This window comes from Vanellus vanellus, assembly GCF_965231255.1.
Source record: "Vanellus vanellus genome assembly, chromosome: 1".
NCBI lineage: Eukaryota > Metazoa > Chordata > Aves > Charadriiformes > Charadriidae > Vanellus > Vanellus vanellus.
This window is the reverse complement of record NC_138905.1, coordinates 34,872,620-34,885,179: the sequence shown is the minus strand read 5'-3', so window position 1 is coordinate 34,885,179 and position 12,560 is coordinate 34,872,620. Positions and strand designations below refer to the sequence as shown.

Here is a 12,560-nt window from a genome sequence, read left to right as displayed (position 1 = left end):
AACGTTTACCATGTACCCCAGGGTGAATTGTTGTTTGGCAATACTGCACAAAATTCATTCACAAAATGGGAATTGAGAGAGTTGTGGTGCAGGAGCTTGTTTGTGAGTAACATCCTGTTGCCTCAGCACCACGCGGGAGTTGTAGCTCAGCCGAGAGTGGTCGGGCTCCGGAAAATATTGGTCTTTCAGTTGATTTGCATTGCTGATGAGGAAATATGTCACTGCAGCAGACTTGTCTGATCTGCCTTTGGTGTTATTCTTGGTGTTTTTAAGCAACACAGAGATCACCTGATCTCTAGATAATAACTGCTTGACACAAGATATACATTACTCTTTCTTCCTATGATACATGAGCTTAGGGATTTGTTTTTGTCTGTTTCTGTCCTTGTTCAGGGTAAGTTTAACCATACACAAAGCATCCTCTGCACATCCACTTTACCAAAAAACCTTAACATATTCAAATACCTGGAATACAAACCTTAGTAGAACAGAGCACTGGGGTAACTCTGTCCCTCTGTTCCATCTGTTTAGCAACAGCACGGACACAAGCTATTTTGTATTTTTAAGTAAGAGGCAACATGGAGAACATACAGAAGATGAACACTGAATATTGAAATGGGACTTGGACAAGCAAATAATTTTTATTTCTTAATTTGTAGGCAGTTAAGTTTTTTCTCCTGAAACAAATAGGATTGGTTTGCTCACTAGTTTATAAATACAAGTACTGTCTTCAGCAGTCAGTTGCGGGACCAGGTAAATTTGTAAGGTTAGTGAAGTTGATCTTATTAAGGCATATAAGGTTACTACCGTTCTGCAATGCATTTGGGTTATAACCTGCGGTCCCTCTAACAATACAAATTTGGTCGATAAAGACAGTCCCTCTTGTCCAGGTTTCACTGGTTTCTTCTGGTGATATAGTCTGCTGGTGGTGGTATAGATCTTTGGGTTTTTTATGTTTTATTTAGGTTGCTGACACTGTGGCTGCAGTTTACTCGGGAGATACCAACCAAACACTAATATTTGGAGAAACACTTGGATACGTACAATTTCTCACCCAGGATGCCTTTCAAAGCTGGCTTAGAACTGACTGAATTGCAGAATATGACTGTCCCTGAAGATGATAACATCAGCAATGATTCAAATGATTTCACAGAGGTGGAAAACGGCCAGATAAATAGGTGAGTATTTTTCCACTGACGCTGCCTGTGCTAAGAAACACACTGTTTAAAAACAGCATTCTAATTTTCAGTATATGTCTTGAATTATTCATTACCAAGTCATGCTCCATTTGAAGATGTAATTTGAATTTCATATGTGACATCTGTTGGGCATAGGCTGCAACAGCAGATAAAGCAAACAGAGTGGCAATTTATTCATCGTTTTGAATCTTTCAAATTAGTCTAATAAAATGCAAAAACATATAATGTAGCAAAGAGCCAACATTTTGAAATGTCTGCTTGCACACAGCAAAGAACTAATAATAATTAATACAATTAGACCAACAACATAATTTGGGGCAAATCTCTGTTGACCTTTGATCTCTAATATGACAATTTTAACCTGCCCGGCCACCTGTATGCACCTAAGCCCTTGGGGTTTTACAGCTGGTGGTTTTGGCAGCAAATGTAGCCCTGGTCCACATTTGGAATTTGACCAGGTAAACTGGGTAGCGGCTGTCCCTCCCTGAGGCAAGGGTGGCGAGAAGCTGGTAAAATGGCAACATATACCTAACACGCGTCAAATTTAAAAAATGCATCTATTTATCAATATTGCTGAAAATCATTGCATTTGTTTAAATTTGGCCATAGACTTTGCCTATTAGCTGTACAGTAATTTCAAAGAGCGGCCTGTTCCACCTGAGAGTGGTTCTTCAGGCCTTCCTCCCAACCTCCAGCAGGTGCTGAGCCGTCCTGTGCACGGCCGAGACCTGCCAACAGGCCCTGTTTGGATTCTGTGAGCTGTAAAACAAGAAGCTGTTTTTTGATCAAACTTCCTGTTCAAACATTGCAAATGGAGGTGGAGCACACCGGCCGGACGGTGCCTGTGCAGGGATCCAGCCCTGCCAGGCACTGGTGTTACTGGGAAGCCTCTGCCAGCACACCATCCTGCTGGGTTGTGGCTGGGCTGCTGCCACCTGTGTTTATGGTCTTTAAAAACTTCTCTTGCCCTTTCTTCCTTTTGGCAGCAGCTTCTCTGGCTACCCGGAGAAACTCGCTTTCTTGTGTAAACCCAAAATTAAGAGCTGGTTTTTCCCAAGTGAGGGCAGTCGTGTGGCTGCGTGGGCCGACGGGCAGCATGCTGGGAGTAAGCACCCAGCATCAGCCATACCATGTGCGTAACAAAACCAGCTGGCCATACCCTGGGACAGAGCAGGGGGCCCTGGCTGGCGGCGAAGGCCATTACCCTCCATGTTACGCCCCGGCAGGAGGGTGCCAGCCTGACTTCCCCCCTGCCGCCTGCCCGGGGAAGTCCTGGGGCGGCCGCCAGCTGCGCCCTGTAGCTCTGCGACCGCAGCGCAGCTGCACGGGTGAAGATTAGAGCTGGTCAGGAATTTTCTGATGCAACTGCTTTGATGGAAAGAGCCAAAACGAAACGCAAACCACTTCTGTTAAAAAAAAAAAAAAAAAAAAAAAAGAAAAAGAAAAAAAAAAGAAAAAGACAAGAGCAAGAAAAAAAAAACCCTCCAACTTTTGCCAAAACAAAACAGTTCCAGTATGAACCTGCTCGCTTTCCTGCTGGCTCACTTCGTAAGGCGAGGAGCTCAGGGGCTGACAGTGGTAAATTCTCTCCCTGGAGCCTGCTGAGCGTTTATATCCTTGAGAGGAGCAGGAGTGGTTGTACTGGACTGGCTGTGCCTCCCCAGCGCTTTGGCTGGTGCCACTAGTAACTGTTATGGGGGAAAAAAATCCCTGTAGCACTTCATCTTTCGGTGGATGTTTATGGAGGGTGGGGAAGGAGCGTGCTGTATGTGCCTGATCCTCAGCGGTCACGATGTGCTTTGTAGAGTTAGGGCGTAGTAAGCATGGCAAGGTCTGGGTCGGATCCAGACTACCTGCAAAGGGAAGAAGAAAAGTGGGGTGAGGAAAGAGCGTCAGAAGCTCAGAGACACAATTTCTGAGTACTGTTCTGGCTCTTAGGGCCAATGAACATATTCCACAATTTTCCATTCCCTTCTGAATAATGTTTTTCTTCTGCAAGGCATCATTTGATTGTAGGATGTAGCCCATTACAGCATTTATAGACATAATAGACATTATCCTTTTGCTGGGGTGCTCACGGGATAGCTACTCACTCATGCATCCCATGCATGGATATTTTGCCCTATCTATCCCGGTGTGTTCATGTTTCCCTCCGTCTCTAAATCAAGACTTTCCAGACAACTCGTGCTGACCGCAGCTTCCAGCACAGCAGCACGTTGGCATTGGTGTCCCCTGGGGCTGGTGCTGAGCCACCCATGGCCACTGCCCTGTGCAAGCGCCGACACGGGTGATGAGCACGCAGGCAGACCCTGCTCTGTACACCTCACCAAACACATCCTAAAAGGATGTGGTTATTCCCTTTCTATGACTATTTTGGCAAATGCCCTGTCTCTGTGGAATAAGAGGTTAATGGGCATATGGAAGAAATCATGTGCTGTCTGGCACATGGTGCGAGGCCTTGTGAAACTCTAAAGTCTGTCAAAGTCAGTGGGACTTTTTCTGTTGATTTCACTTGAGCTTTAGATTAGATCTGTAATTTTCAACTAACTTTGTTGTTGTTGTTTCAACCTGCTTGATTTTGCACTCTATATTTAATTTTAAACCTTTTTTTCTCCCAGTGTATAATTTTTCAAGCTCAACGTAGAGCAACGTTTTTAAGGGTCTTTGGGGGAAGGCACACCAGCAAGGAGCTGAGTCCAGGTTTGGTTTTAAACCCCAAATATTTCTTGGTCTTGGAAAAGAATTCTCTGGTTTCCTTTGGAATTCCAGCCTGTTCTGGGCCTAAATATGCATTTATATATGCAGTTGTATGTAGGGTGGGAATGTTGTTTGGAAGGGGCTGTATTGGGAGGGTTTTCTCTTTGTTCGCAGATGTTGAATTTCTTCTGGGAATGTCAAGAGAGACTTGCATCAAATCCAGACATGGCTTTGGTGTCTTTTAGCTATATATCCTGGCTATAAAGCTTTTGCCACCTCTGCACATAACTGTAAGCCAGTATTTAGATGCCCTACTTCTATCTGTAACTGCAATGATGCTCTCAGGAAATTGCTGGCTGAATGTCTGTCTTGGTTTAGAGGTACTAGTGTTATCAGCACCACTTGTTCAGTTAAGAAGGCTGTTAGTATATATACCCAGACCTGGTCCAAGTTTCATAGTATAAGCCAGATCAAGGTTTCTTCTGCATTTCTTGTTCCTGCCTGCCCTGGAAATCTTTGCTGTTGCTCAAGCTAGAGCTCAGTTTAAGAAGCCGCCTAAGGATAAAGTTCTGACATCTTGGCAAAACTAGCTTTCCCTAACATGTTTAAGGCATTGTCAAATATCACTTTAATTTAATTACATTTAAACATATCTGAGATGGCTAAATGGTTTTGGGCTAGCTCTGCTTAGCCAAATTGGTTAGCTCAGGGATATCACCTTAATCAAACATTTTTCATTTAAGTCTTCTAATAAATTAAATTTAGAAACCATAGTTAAACACGGTGTTTTTAAAACCACTTTATCAATAAGACCAAGTTTCTACTTTGCACTAAATCAAACCAGGAAAAGAATTAGAGGAAAGAAAATCTTTCCAAGCCATTTGTGAGGCTTCATGCATCACAAGGATGAGCTGATTATTTTTTGGCCAGGATATTTTATTAACATATCTGAAAAGTTTTGTATAAGCTGCTCATACTCAGCCGTGATGTAGGAAGCACAATAGGAACGCAGAAACATATAAGAACAGGTTATGTCTTTTAATGATGAGTAAAGTGTTTGAAAGGAAGACAACAAACAGTGCAAATGGATTTCATGCTTGTCAGGGAGCCACAAAGCTTTGATGGCACAGACGGTCCTACTGCGCATTTCCACAGCACCTGCCACAGTGGCCTCTAGTCCTTGGGAGGGCTGGGAGAGGCTGGAGTAAACAGTCATTTCACTTCATTTGTGTCATATTTATAAAGGTCAAATATACAACATTCTGTGACAATGAATAGCTCATTTTCTAAGCACATCTACTAAGCAAAAGCAGATGCATGTCACGGTTTAACTAGAAATTCCAGTATTCTAACGTATGTTCCCTTTCATATGCTGTAGGAGGAAAAAAACACCCTGAAATGAAAAATGTTTATAAAAAGAAAGATCTTGTGGAAAACTTCTTTCTGTTGAATACATTGGATTACCTTCCCCCTACCTTTTTTTTTTTTTTTTTCTCTTAAGTTCAGTAATACATTGCAGTTATGGAAAACTTGGGCTGTCATACGGTATGTCTGTACCACCTACCGAGCGTGGTCCCGAGGCAACCTTCTCGTCTGGACTTGCAGGTTAAGTTGCCTGCAATAGCAAATGCAGCACAGCCTCCGGATCAAGCGAACCCCACACCCCCCACCACTACATCACTGCTGAGCTTTCTGGGCAAGCCGTCCTGGGGCTGGAAGGCAGATGCTGGGAAGCACCCCATAAAAAGAAGCTGGGCATAATGTTATATACCTCACAGAAAGTGTGATTTGGGAGCCCTGTGGCCACATTCCCATGTCTGAGTTTGCCCTCCTGTACACATCACACAACATAATTGGAGAAAAGTGTGCAGTGTGACACAGTGAACGTGGGGTGGATGAGGAACCCAGCTTATAATAACAGATGAGAGGCTGGACAACAAGCCCAGTCCATTTTAATGTAAGACTAACTCAAAAGAAAGTACTTTGGATCAATTTATCAAATCAGACTGATTTTCTTCCAGTCCCATCCAGAAGGAAATAATGTTTGTTGGCTGCAGAAGATACCAGTTCTGCAGAAGTTGTTTACTCTGTCAAAAGTATTCTAATGGAAAGTCCCACGGTCACTTTATATTCAAGCAATATTACTCAAGTGTTGTCTTTACCATGTGTTCGTTCGTTAACAATAATTTTCATTGAACCTTAATACCAGGTGGCAATGATAATAGTATCTACAAATTTGTTATTTTTGTAATTATTTAGGGGGGACTAGCTGCAGAGGGATGAGGAGAAGTGGGGGGAGCAGAGTAGTTACTTCTATCATAACTGTGACAAAATCTGAAATGACACTTGGTCTCCATAAGTGACAGAAGAAGGCAAAGTCCACAGATGTTCCCAGCAGCACTTACAAATCCAAAAGAGACAAAACTCTTCTCTGTGCTCCTGCCTGTACAAATTGCCTGCGGGGTGTTTTCGAGAGAGAGCTGGAATGTCTTTTTCAAACTGTTCACACTCTGCTGCCTGTGTTCAAGAGATGGGCTTTAAACAGGCATGAAAAAAAAAAAGCACACACTCTGAATCAGGTTGAGATTTTGTTCTATGAGGATGAAATACCTACATAGTGAGCTTTCGAAAGTTAATTTTGGATCAGTCTATCTTAGAAGTGGTTGCTTTTCACTTCTTAAAACAGTGGGGGAGGTTCAGCCATCTATTCCAACTGCATCAGGGCTGGTAAACTTGGCATGGTGCAGCAAATTAGTTGCAGAAGTTAGTAGTTAAAAAACATAGGAGAAGCCTATAGCTGGTTTTTATTGCTATAAAGGAAATCAAAGCAGACCAATGGGTAGGAGTCAAAGTTGCAACAAACCCAGCAAAAATGCTACATAAGTTTTGACAGCTATGCCCGGATTTAAGGGATAAACTCAAAATGTGTATGTAGTGCACAAAATGTTAAAGACACAGGGCCCAGTGTGTCAGCTGCAGAAGCCAAGTCAGCAGCATTACAACTGCATGATTTTGGCATACACTTAGAAGCTGCGCTAGCATATATTGCTAGTAATTTGGCCACAACCAGTGTAGTAGGGAAGTTTGATAGAGATCTATCTCTATGAGTTCATGGTTATATTACCAGCCTGAATACCACTGGAGGTACTCAAATGATGCACAGTCTTGAGTCACAGTTTGAACCGTACATCCCCGGCCAGTAGACATTCCCAGCTGTGGGAAAGGACCAGCAGTGCTGCTTTTTGTGTTCAGCGTATTGTTTATCTATTTTAATCTAAGAAAAGCCACCTTAATTTACCTACAACAAAAAGGGTCTCTGACACTCGGTGACTGCCCCTGGTTAGGTATGTAGCATGTGCAATGGCTGATGCATTAGCCAGTGCAGCCTAAGAACCATCTGTGGATTAACGAAGATGCCAGGGACTTAATTGTGCATAAACCTTCAAAAGATAAAAAGCCGAAAGAATGTTTTATACAAACTAAAATGTTTGCTGAAGAGAGGATGTGGGGGAAAATAAGAGGTCATCCAAATCAGAAGTGTTGTAAATCCCAAGGATACCAACACGGCCACAGGAGGCAAATCTTGCTCTGGTGACAGTAAGTTCCTAAATGTGGATATATCAAGGACACAGAACAAATAAAGGGTACAGAGAAAAAAAAGCTATTTATCATGTGTTTCCCTGCATAGAAGTGTTTAATTTTGCAGTATGGTGAATTCAGTATTGGCTTTTGAAAGACACTTAAATGAAGACCTGGTAGCCCAGAACAGCGCACCAACAGAGCATGTTGCCTGGTTCAGGACAGTCCAGCCAGTGGTGGCTGCATGCAGCACCTCTTCCTCCTCTCAACTCCAGCCATACTGACCCTACGGTTGCAATTTAGGGATTCTTAGGGTGCCACAGTGTCACTGACAGTAAGGGGATAGACAGGGTCTTTTAGAGATCCTTGGCAGAACAATGATAGCACTAAATCGGAGTTAAATTAAAGCTTTATTTTCTTAACAATATTATGAGTAGTGTAGCACAGAATTTATGATTAGAATGGCACAGGATTTCTACAAGCAGAATCAATGTAGTACAATCTATAAGTAGCATAGTACAGAATTTATAATACAATTTAACTTATGATTTCTAATCAACTGGACCCTCTGCAAATCAAATCAAATCTTAATACACACTTTGCTGTATCAGTATAACAATGATAATCATAGAACCATAGAACGGTTTGGGCTGGAAGGGACATTAAAGATCATATAGTTTACAACCTCCCTGCCATGGGCAGGGACACCTTCCACTAGACCAGGTTGCTCAAAGTCCCATCCAACCTGGCCTTGAGCACTTTCAGGGATGGGGTATCCACAACTTCTCCAAACAACTTGTTCCGGTGTCTTTAACACCCTCACAGTAAAGAATCCCTTCCTAATATCTAATCTAAATCTCCCCTCTTTCAGTTTAAAACCATTACCTTTCATCCTGTCACTACACTCCCTGATAAAGAGTCCCTCCCCATCTTTCCTGTAGGCCCCGTTTAAGTACTGGAAGACTGCTATAAGGTTTCCTCAGAGCCTTCTCTTCTCCAGGCTGAACAACCCCAACTCTCTCAGCCTGTCTTCATCGGAAAGGTGCTCCAGCCCTCTGATCATCTTTGTGGTCCTCCTCCAGACCCACTCCAACAGGTCCATGTCCTTCTTATGTTGGGGGCCCCAGACCTGGATGCAGTACTCCAGGTGGGGTCTCACCAGAGCAGAGTAGAGGGGCAGAATCACCTCCCTTGACCTGCTGACCACACTGCTTTCAATGTAGCCCAGGATGTGATTGGCTTTCTGGGCTGTGAGAGCACATTGCCAGCTGATGTTGAGCTTCTCATCCACCAATGCTGCCAAGTCCTTCTCCTCAGGGCTGCTCTCAATCCATTCTCCACCCAGCCTGTATTTGTGCTTGGGATTGCCCCAATCCATGTAGTGTCTACACTATAATCTAGATTAGACTATGATCTAGACTTGAAAATCATATAAAAGAATATGAGTCAGTCTCCCAGTCCTTGGAGGAACCAGAGGATGGTGGGGGTGTCCCTGGAGACTGGGGGGTCCTGGGTGTCACTGTCCAGCAGCAGCTCTGGTGCAAGTTCCCCACTTAGGATTTGTAACTGCTTAATTTTATGGACAGTGCTGTGGGTGCTGTTAGGCTTCCCTCTTCTGTGAGGGGGTCATCATCACCTCCTGGTGGGCCGGATGCCTGGTGCCTTCAAGGCTGGCAAGGAAGGGAGTAATCGGGCTGGCGCCCAGGAGTCTCGAGGCCAGTAGGGAGGGGAAGAAGAAATCTGCTTGGTTTGTCTACTTGGTTCACAGGACCTTCAGGACCTGATAATGAGGGAAAGGGAATGAATACACCACCCACTCAGTCACAGAGAAGGGCTGCTTGCCTTATAAAGTGGTGTTATTATGCTAACCACAGGAGCAGGGGCTACGGGTCACATGCACCTCCGCAGGACATCTGGACAAGTATCTCCTCTTAGTGTCTGTGCAAACAAATCACTTTCCCTTCCACAAAATTGGTGTTGCTGCTTTACTAAATCTCCTAAAAGACCATTTTGTATATATACATTTATTCTGATCTTGTGCTAGTGTTACCTTTATTGGTGCCCAATGTACGCTGGTATCAGTGAAGCATAATCCAGCTCATTAAATAGTTACAAGTTTGACCTCTTTTTGCATACAGTTTTTATACGTTGCATATTTTGTAATCACATGCTGCTCATGGAATAAATGCGTTTGCATTTTCTAAACACATGCTAGAAATAAATCCTCTGAATTCTTTCAGCAAGTTTATTTCGGATCGAGAAAGCAGAAGAAGTCTCACAAACAGCCACCTGGAGAAGAAGAAATGCGATGAATATGTAAGTCTCTCTTGCTGTTCTTTTCCCTGTCAAAATGAACTATATGTTGCATATATGAAGGGCCTTTAGATATGGTCTTCAAAAGTGCTGGGCACATACAATTTTAAGTGAAATTCAGGTTCCAGTAGGAGCTGCCTGTGCTCAGCACTTAAAAAAAAAAACACAAAACAAAACCCCCAAGCATTTTGGTCAAATTGAGGCAAGGGAATCCTTGTGGCCTGTGTTAGGCAGGGAGTCCTGGTGGTTCCTTATGGCCTTACAATATATAAATCATGTGCCTAAGGTGTTTCACAGCTGTAGTGAAAGATGGGGTTTAAAATTGAAAGTGTAATATGAGTTGTGTATTGCCTATACCATTTATGTCAGTTTATAGAATCTATAGGACAGCAATTAGAGTGTAGCTGTGACAGGGTTCAGCAACACTTTTTCCTCTTCCAAACCAATTTTTATTAAGTTGTTTCCATAGCAGTAGTTACTTATATCTGATATATCGCAGAATATGGAGTTTGAAGTATAGATGCATTTCCCTGCTTCGTGCCAAGCTGTTGCTGACACGTCTGTCTTTACTTCTCCAGATCCCAGGAACTACTTCCCTGGGGATGTCCGTCTTCAACCTCAGCAATGCGATTATGGGCAGTGGGATTTTGGGTCTCGCTTTTGCCTTGGCCAATACGGGAATTCTCCTTTTTCTGTAAGTATTCCTGTGGTGAGTAGCTGATCTCTGTGCAGTTTCACTGTGTTTAAAGAACATGTGTGCTGCCAGCAAGTGGAGGAATTTATAGTCCATCTGTAATCTGTACAGCATTCGAGCCTGTAAATGTCAGCTACAAGTTTGGGACATTTTTTTCTGTCTATTTTTTTTGGGGGGGGAAAGACCACTGCTTGCAATGTTAGAGCAAATTAAGTCCATGTTAATTACTACCAACCTGAGCCTATCCAGGGATTTTTCCTACTGTCCACAAACTACACATACATTGTAAATATTCAATTGTGATAGTTGCAATGGGAAAGTACCTAGTTCTTACTTGTGTCGCAGGATCTCCAGAGCTTTCATCAAAGCACGGTGCAATAACTACTTTTTTTTTTAACCAAGAAAAAGAATATTTATATTCCTTTATATGTTACATATAATATTTTCATCTCACTCCCACAGTTTCTTCAGTTTCTTATGTGAGAGTCCTTGAGAGCCAACATAAATATAGCCAAGATTTTAGCATAAAAAAAAGAGTTGAGGTAGAGTACTTAACTCCAGAAAAAAGTCATTTTGTAAAGGAGAATTTTATAGTTTAAAAATGAAACGGTGCCAGTAAATGAGTAAGACACAGTGTTATTCTGTATTATTTTGGATCACAGTATGAGACGTTTCATTGTGAAAAGTGATTGTTAAAAAATCAGTTGGGAATTGTGTGCAGATTTCAGTGATAAATGTTCATTGAGGGAAGAAATACAATAATTTACAATCTTTGAGAACTGTTCAACAGAGTTATTGAGTTTACAGATTACTCTAAAGAGGCATCATTTCTTGAATGGTAAATGTAAAAATCTAAAACTTTTGTTATTTCTTAGGTTTTTGGGAAATATATAATATGAACCCCTGTGTATAGCAGAGTGGAAGGTCAAAGTGGTACATATAGCCATCTGCTCTGGGGTTTTGTGCCAGGATGGCTACATCCATGCTGCTAGCTTACAATTTGCTGTGGCTGGGTAAAATCTATGAATAATACAAGGAGTTAATCCATTTGCAGTAAGAATGTACAAAGCCTCATAATTGTGTTGTCTCCAAGCTAGGCTATAAAGTAGCTGGACTCTATCTAATTTAAGTCTTTCTTATGCAGAGGGACTGAGTTTATTTTATTTTTGCTGCTTTTTTTTGTATCCAGTACTCTAACCTGTACGTGATACTCCACCCATGCTCTGACTAGCACACCTCTGAGGGCACAGACTGATGGTTGCAAAAACTGCTGTAACCAGGAAAAAAAAAAGTTATCTCTTTTCAGCCTTGTTATCATCTATTGTGTGATAATAGTGTCTCAGCCAAGGAGCACCCTCAATTTCTCCTTACTGCTTTAGTTTTCTATAATCTCATCCTCTCTCATTCTTCCAGCAGTTTTTCATGAGAGTTAAGTGAAATGTGAAATGTGTTTGCATCCAAAAATGCAGTTTCATTCAAGTGAAGTAGATCAGACCAGTGATGTGAACACCAGAGAAACTTCTAACAACATGTGATGGTGACTGGGCTGAGTAGTAAGTGTGTAAATTTGTACCACCACACTGTATGAAAAACTACCAAACCTGAATGTAGAGATTTTGTGCAGTAAATAACAGCATTACTCTCTACAGAATTAACTGTGTGTATTTAAAAGTGTGAATAATTGGTTTTGTTAGCTTAATAATACCTTTAGATCTGTTGGCCTGGAGATAGACCAGCCCACTGAGATCAAAGGTAAGGAAGCTAGCAGGACCCAACTGACCAGGCTAGCAGAGCTTTCCCCTTTGAAGCCTGGAGATGGAGGACCCTAATATGGTGTCTGTAGTTATGGCTGAAAGTTGAACTGCTTTAAATGTTCTTTTATTATGCAATAATCTCAGAGTTAAACCTAGTCTTTTAGAGTTAGATTTTTTCTCACGCTCTCATTCAGTGCATTTTTCCCATAAATGTATAGTTCTGCTGTCACTATCACAGGTAGATCTTAGAACAATTTCTGCTTTACAAGTGATTAAAGATAGAGTCCCAGCAATAGTTTCATTGCTTTTTGTACATGAGGAAGC

The 12,560-nt window shown here is 42.1% G+C and overlaps 1 protein-coding gene across 1 annotated transcript in view; it reads left to right on the top strand.

Moving 5' to 3' along the window:
• The first annotated feature begins 999 nt into the window (after positions 1-999).
• The window catches only part of SLC38A1 (solute carrier family 38 member 1), a 28,474-nt gene continuing 16,913 nt past the window's right edge, over positions 1,000-12,560 (top strand). Inside the window, exons 1-3 of the mRNA XM_082497177.1 lie at positions 1,000-1,178; positions 9,716-9,791; positions 10,367-10,482. Of these exons, the coding sequence (XP_082353303.1) occupies positions 1,060-1,178; positions 9,716-9,791; positions 10,367-10,482 (311 nt within the window). The 5' untranslated portion in view covers positions 1,000-1,059. The remainder of the gene's footprint in view (positions 1,179-9,715; positions 9,792-10,366; positions 10,483-12,560) is intronic.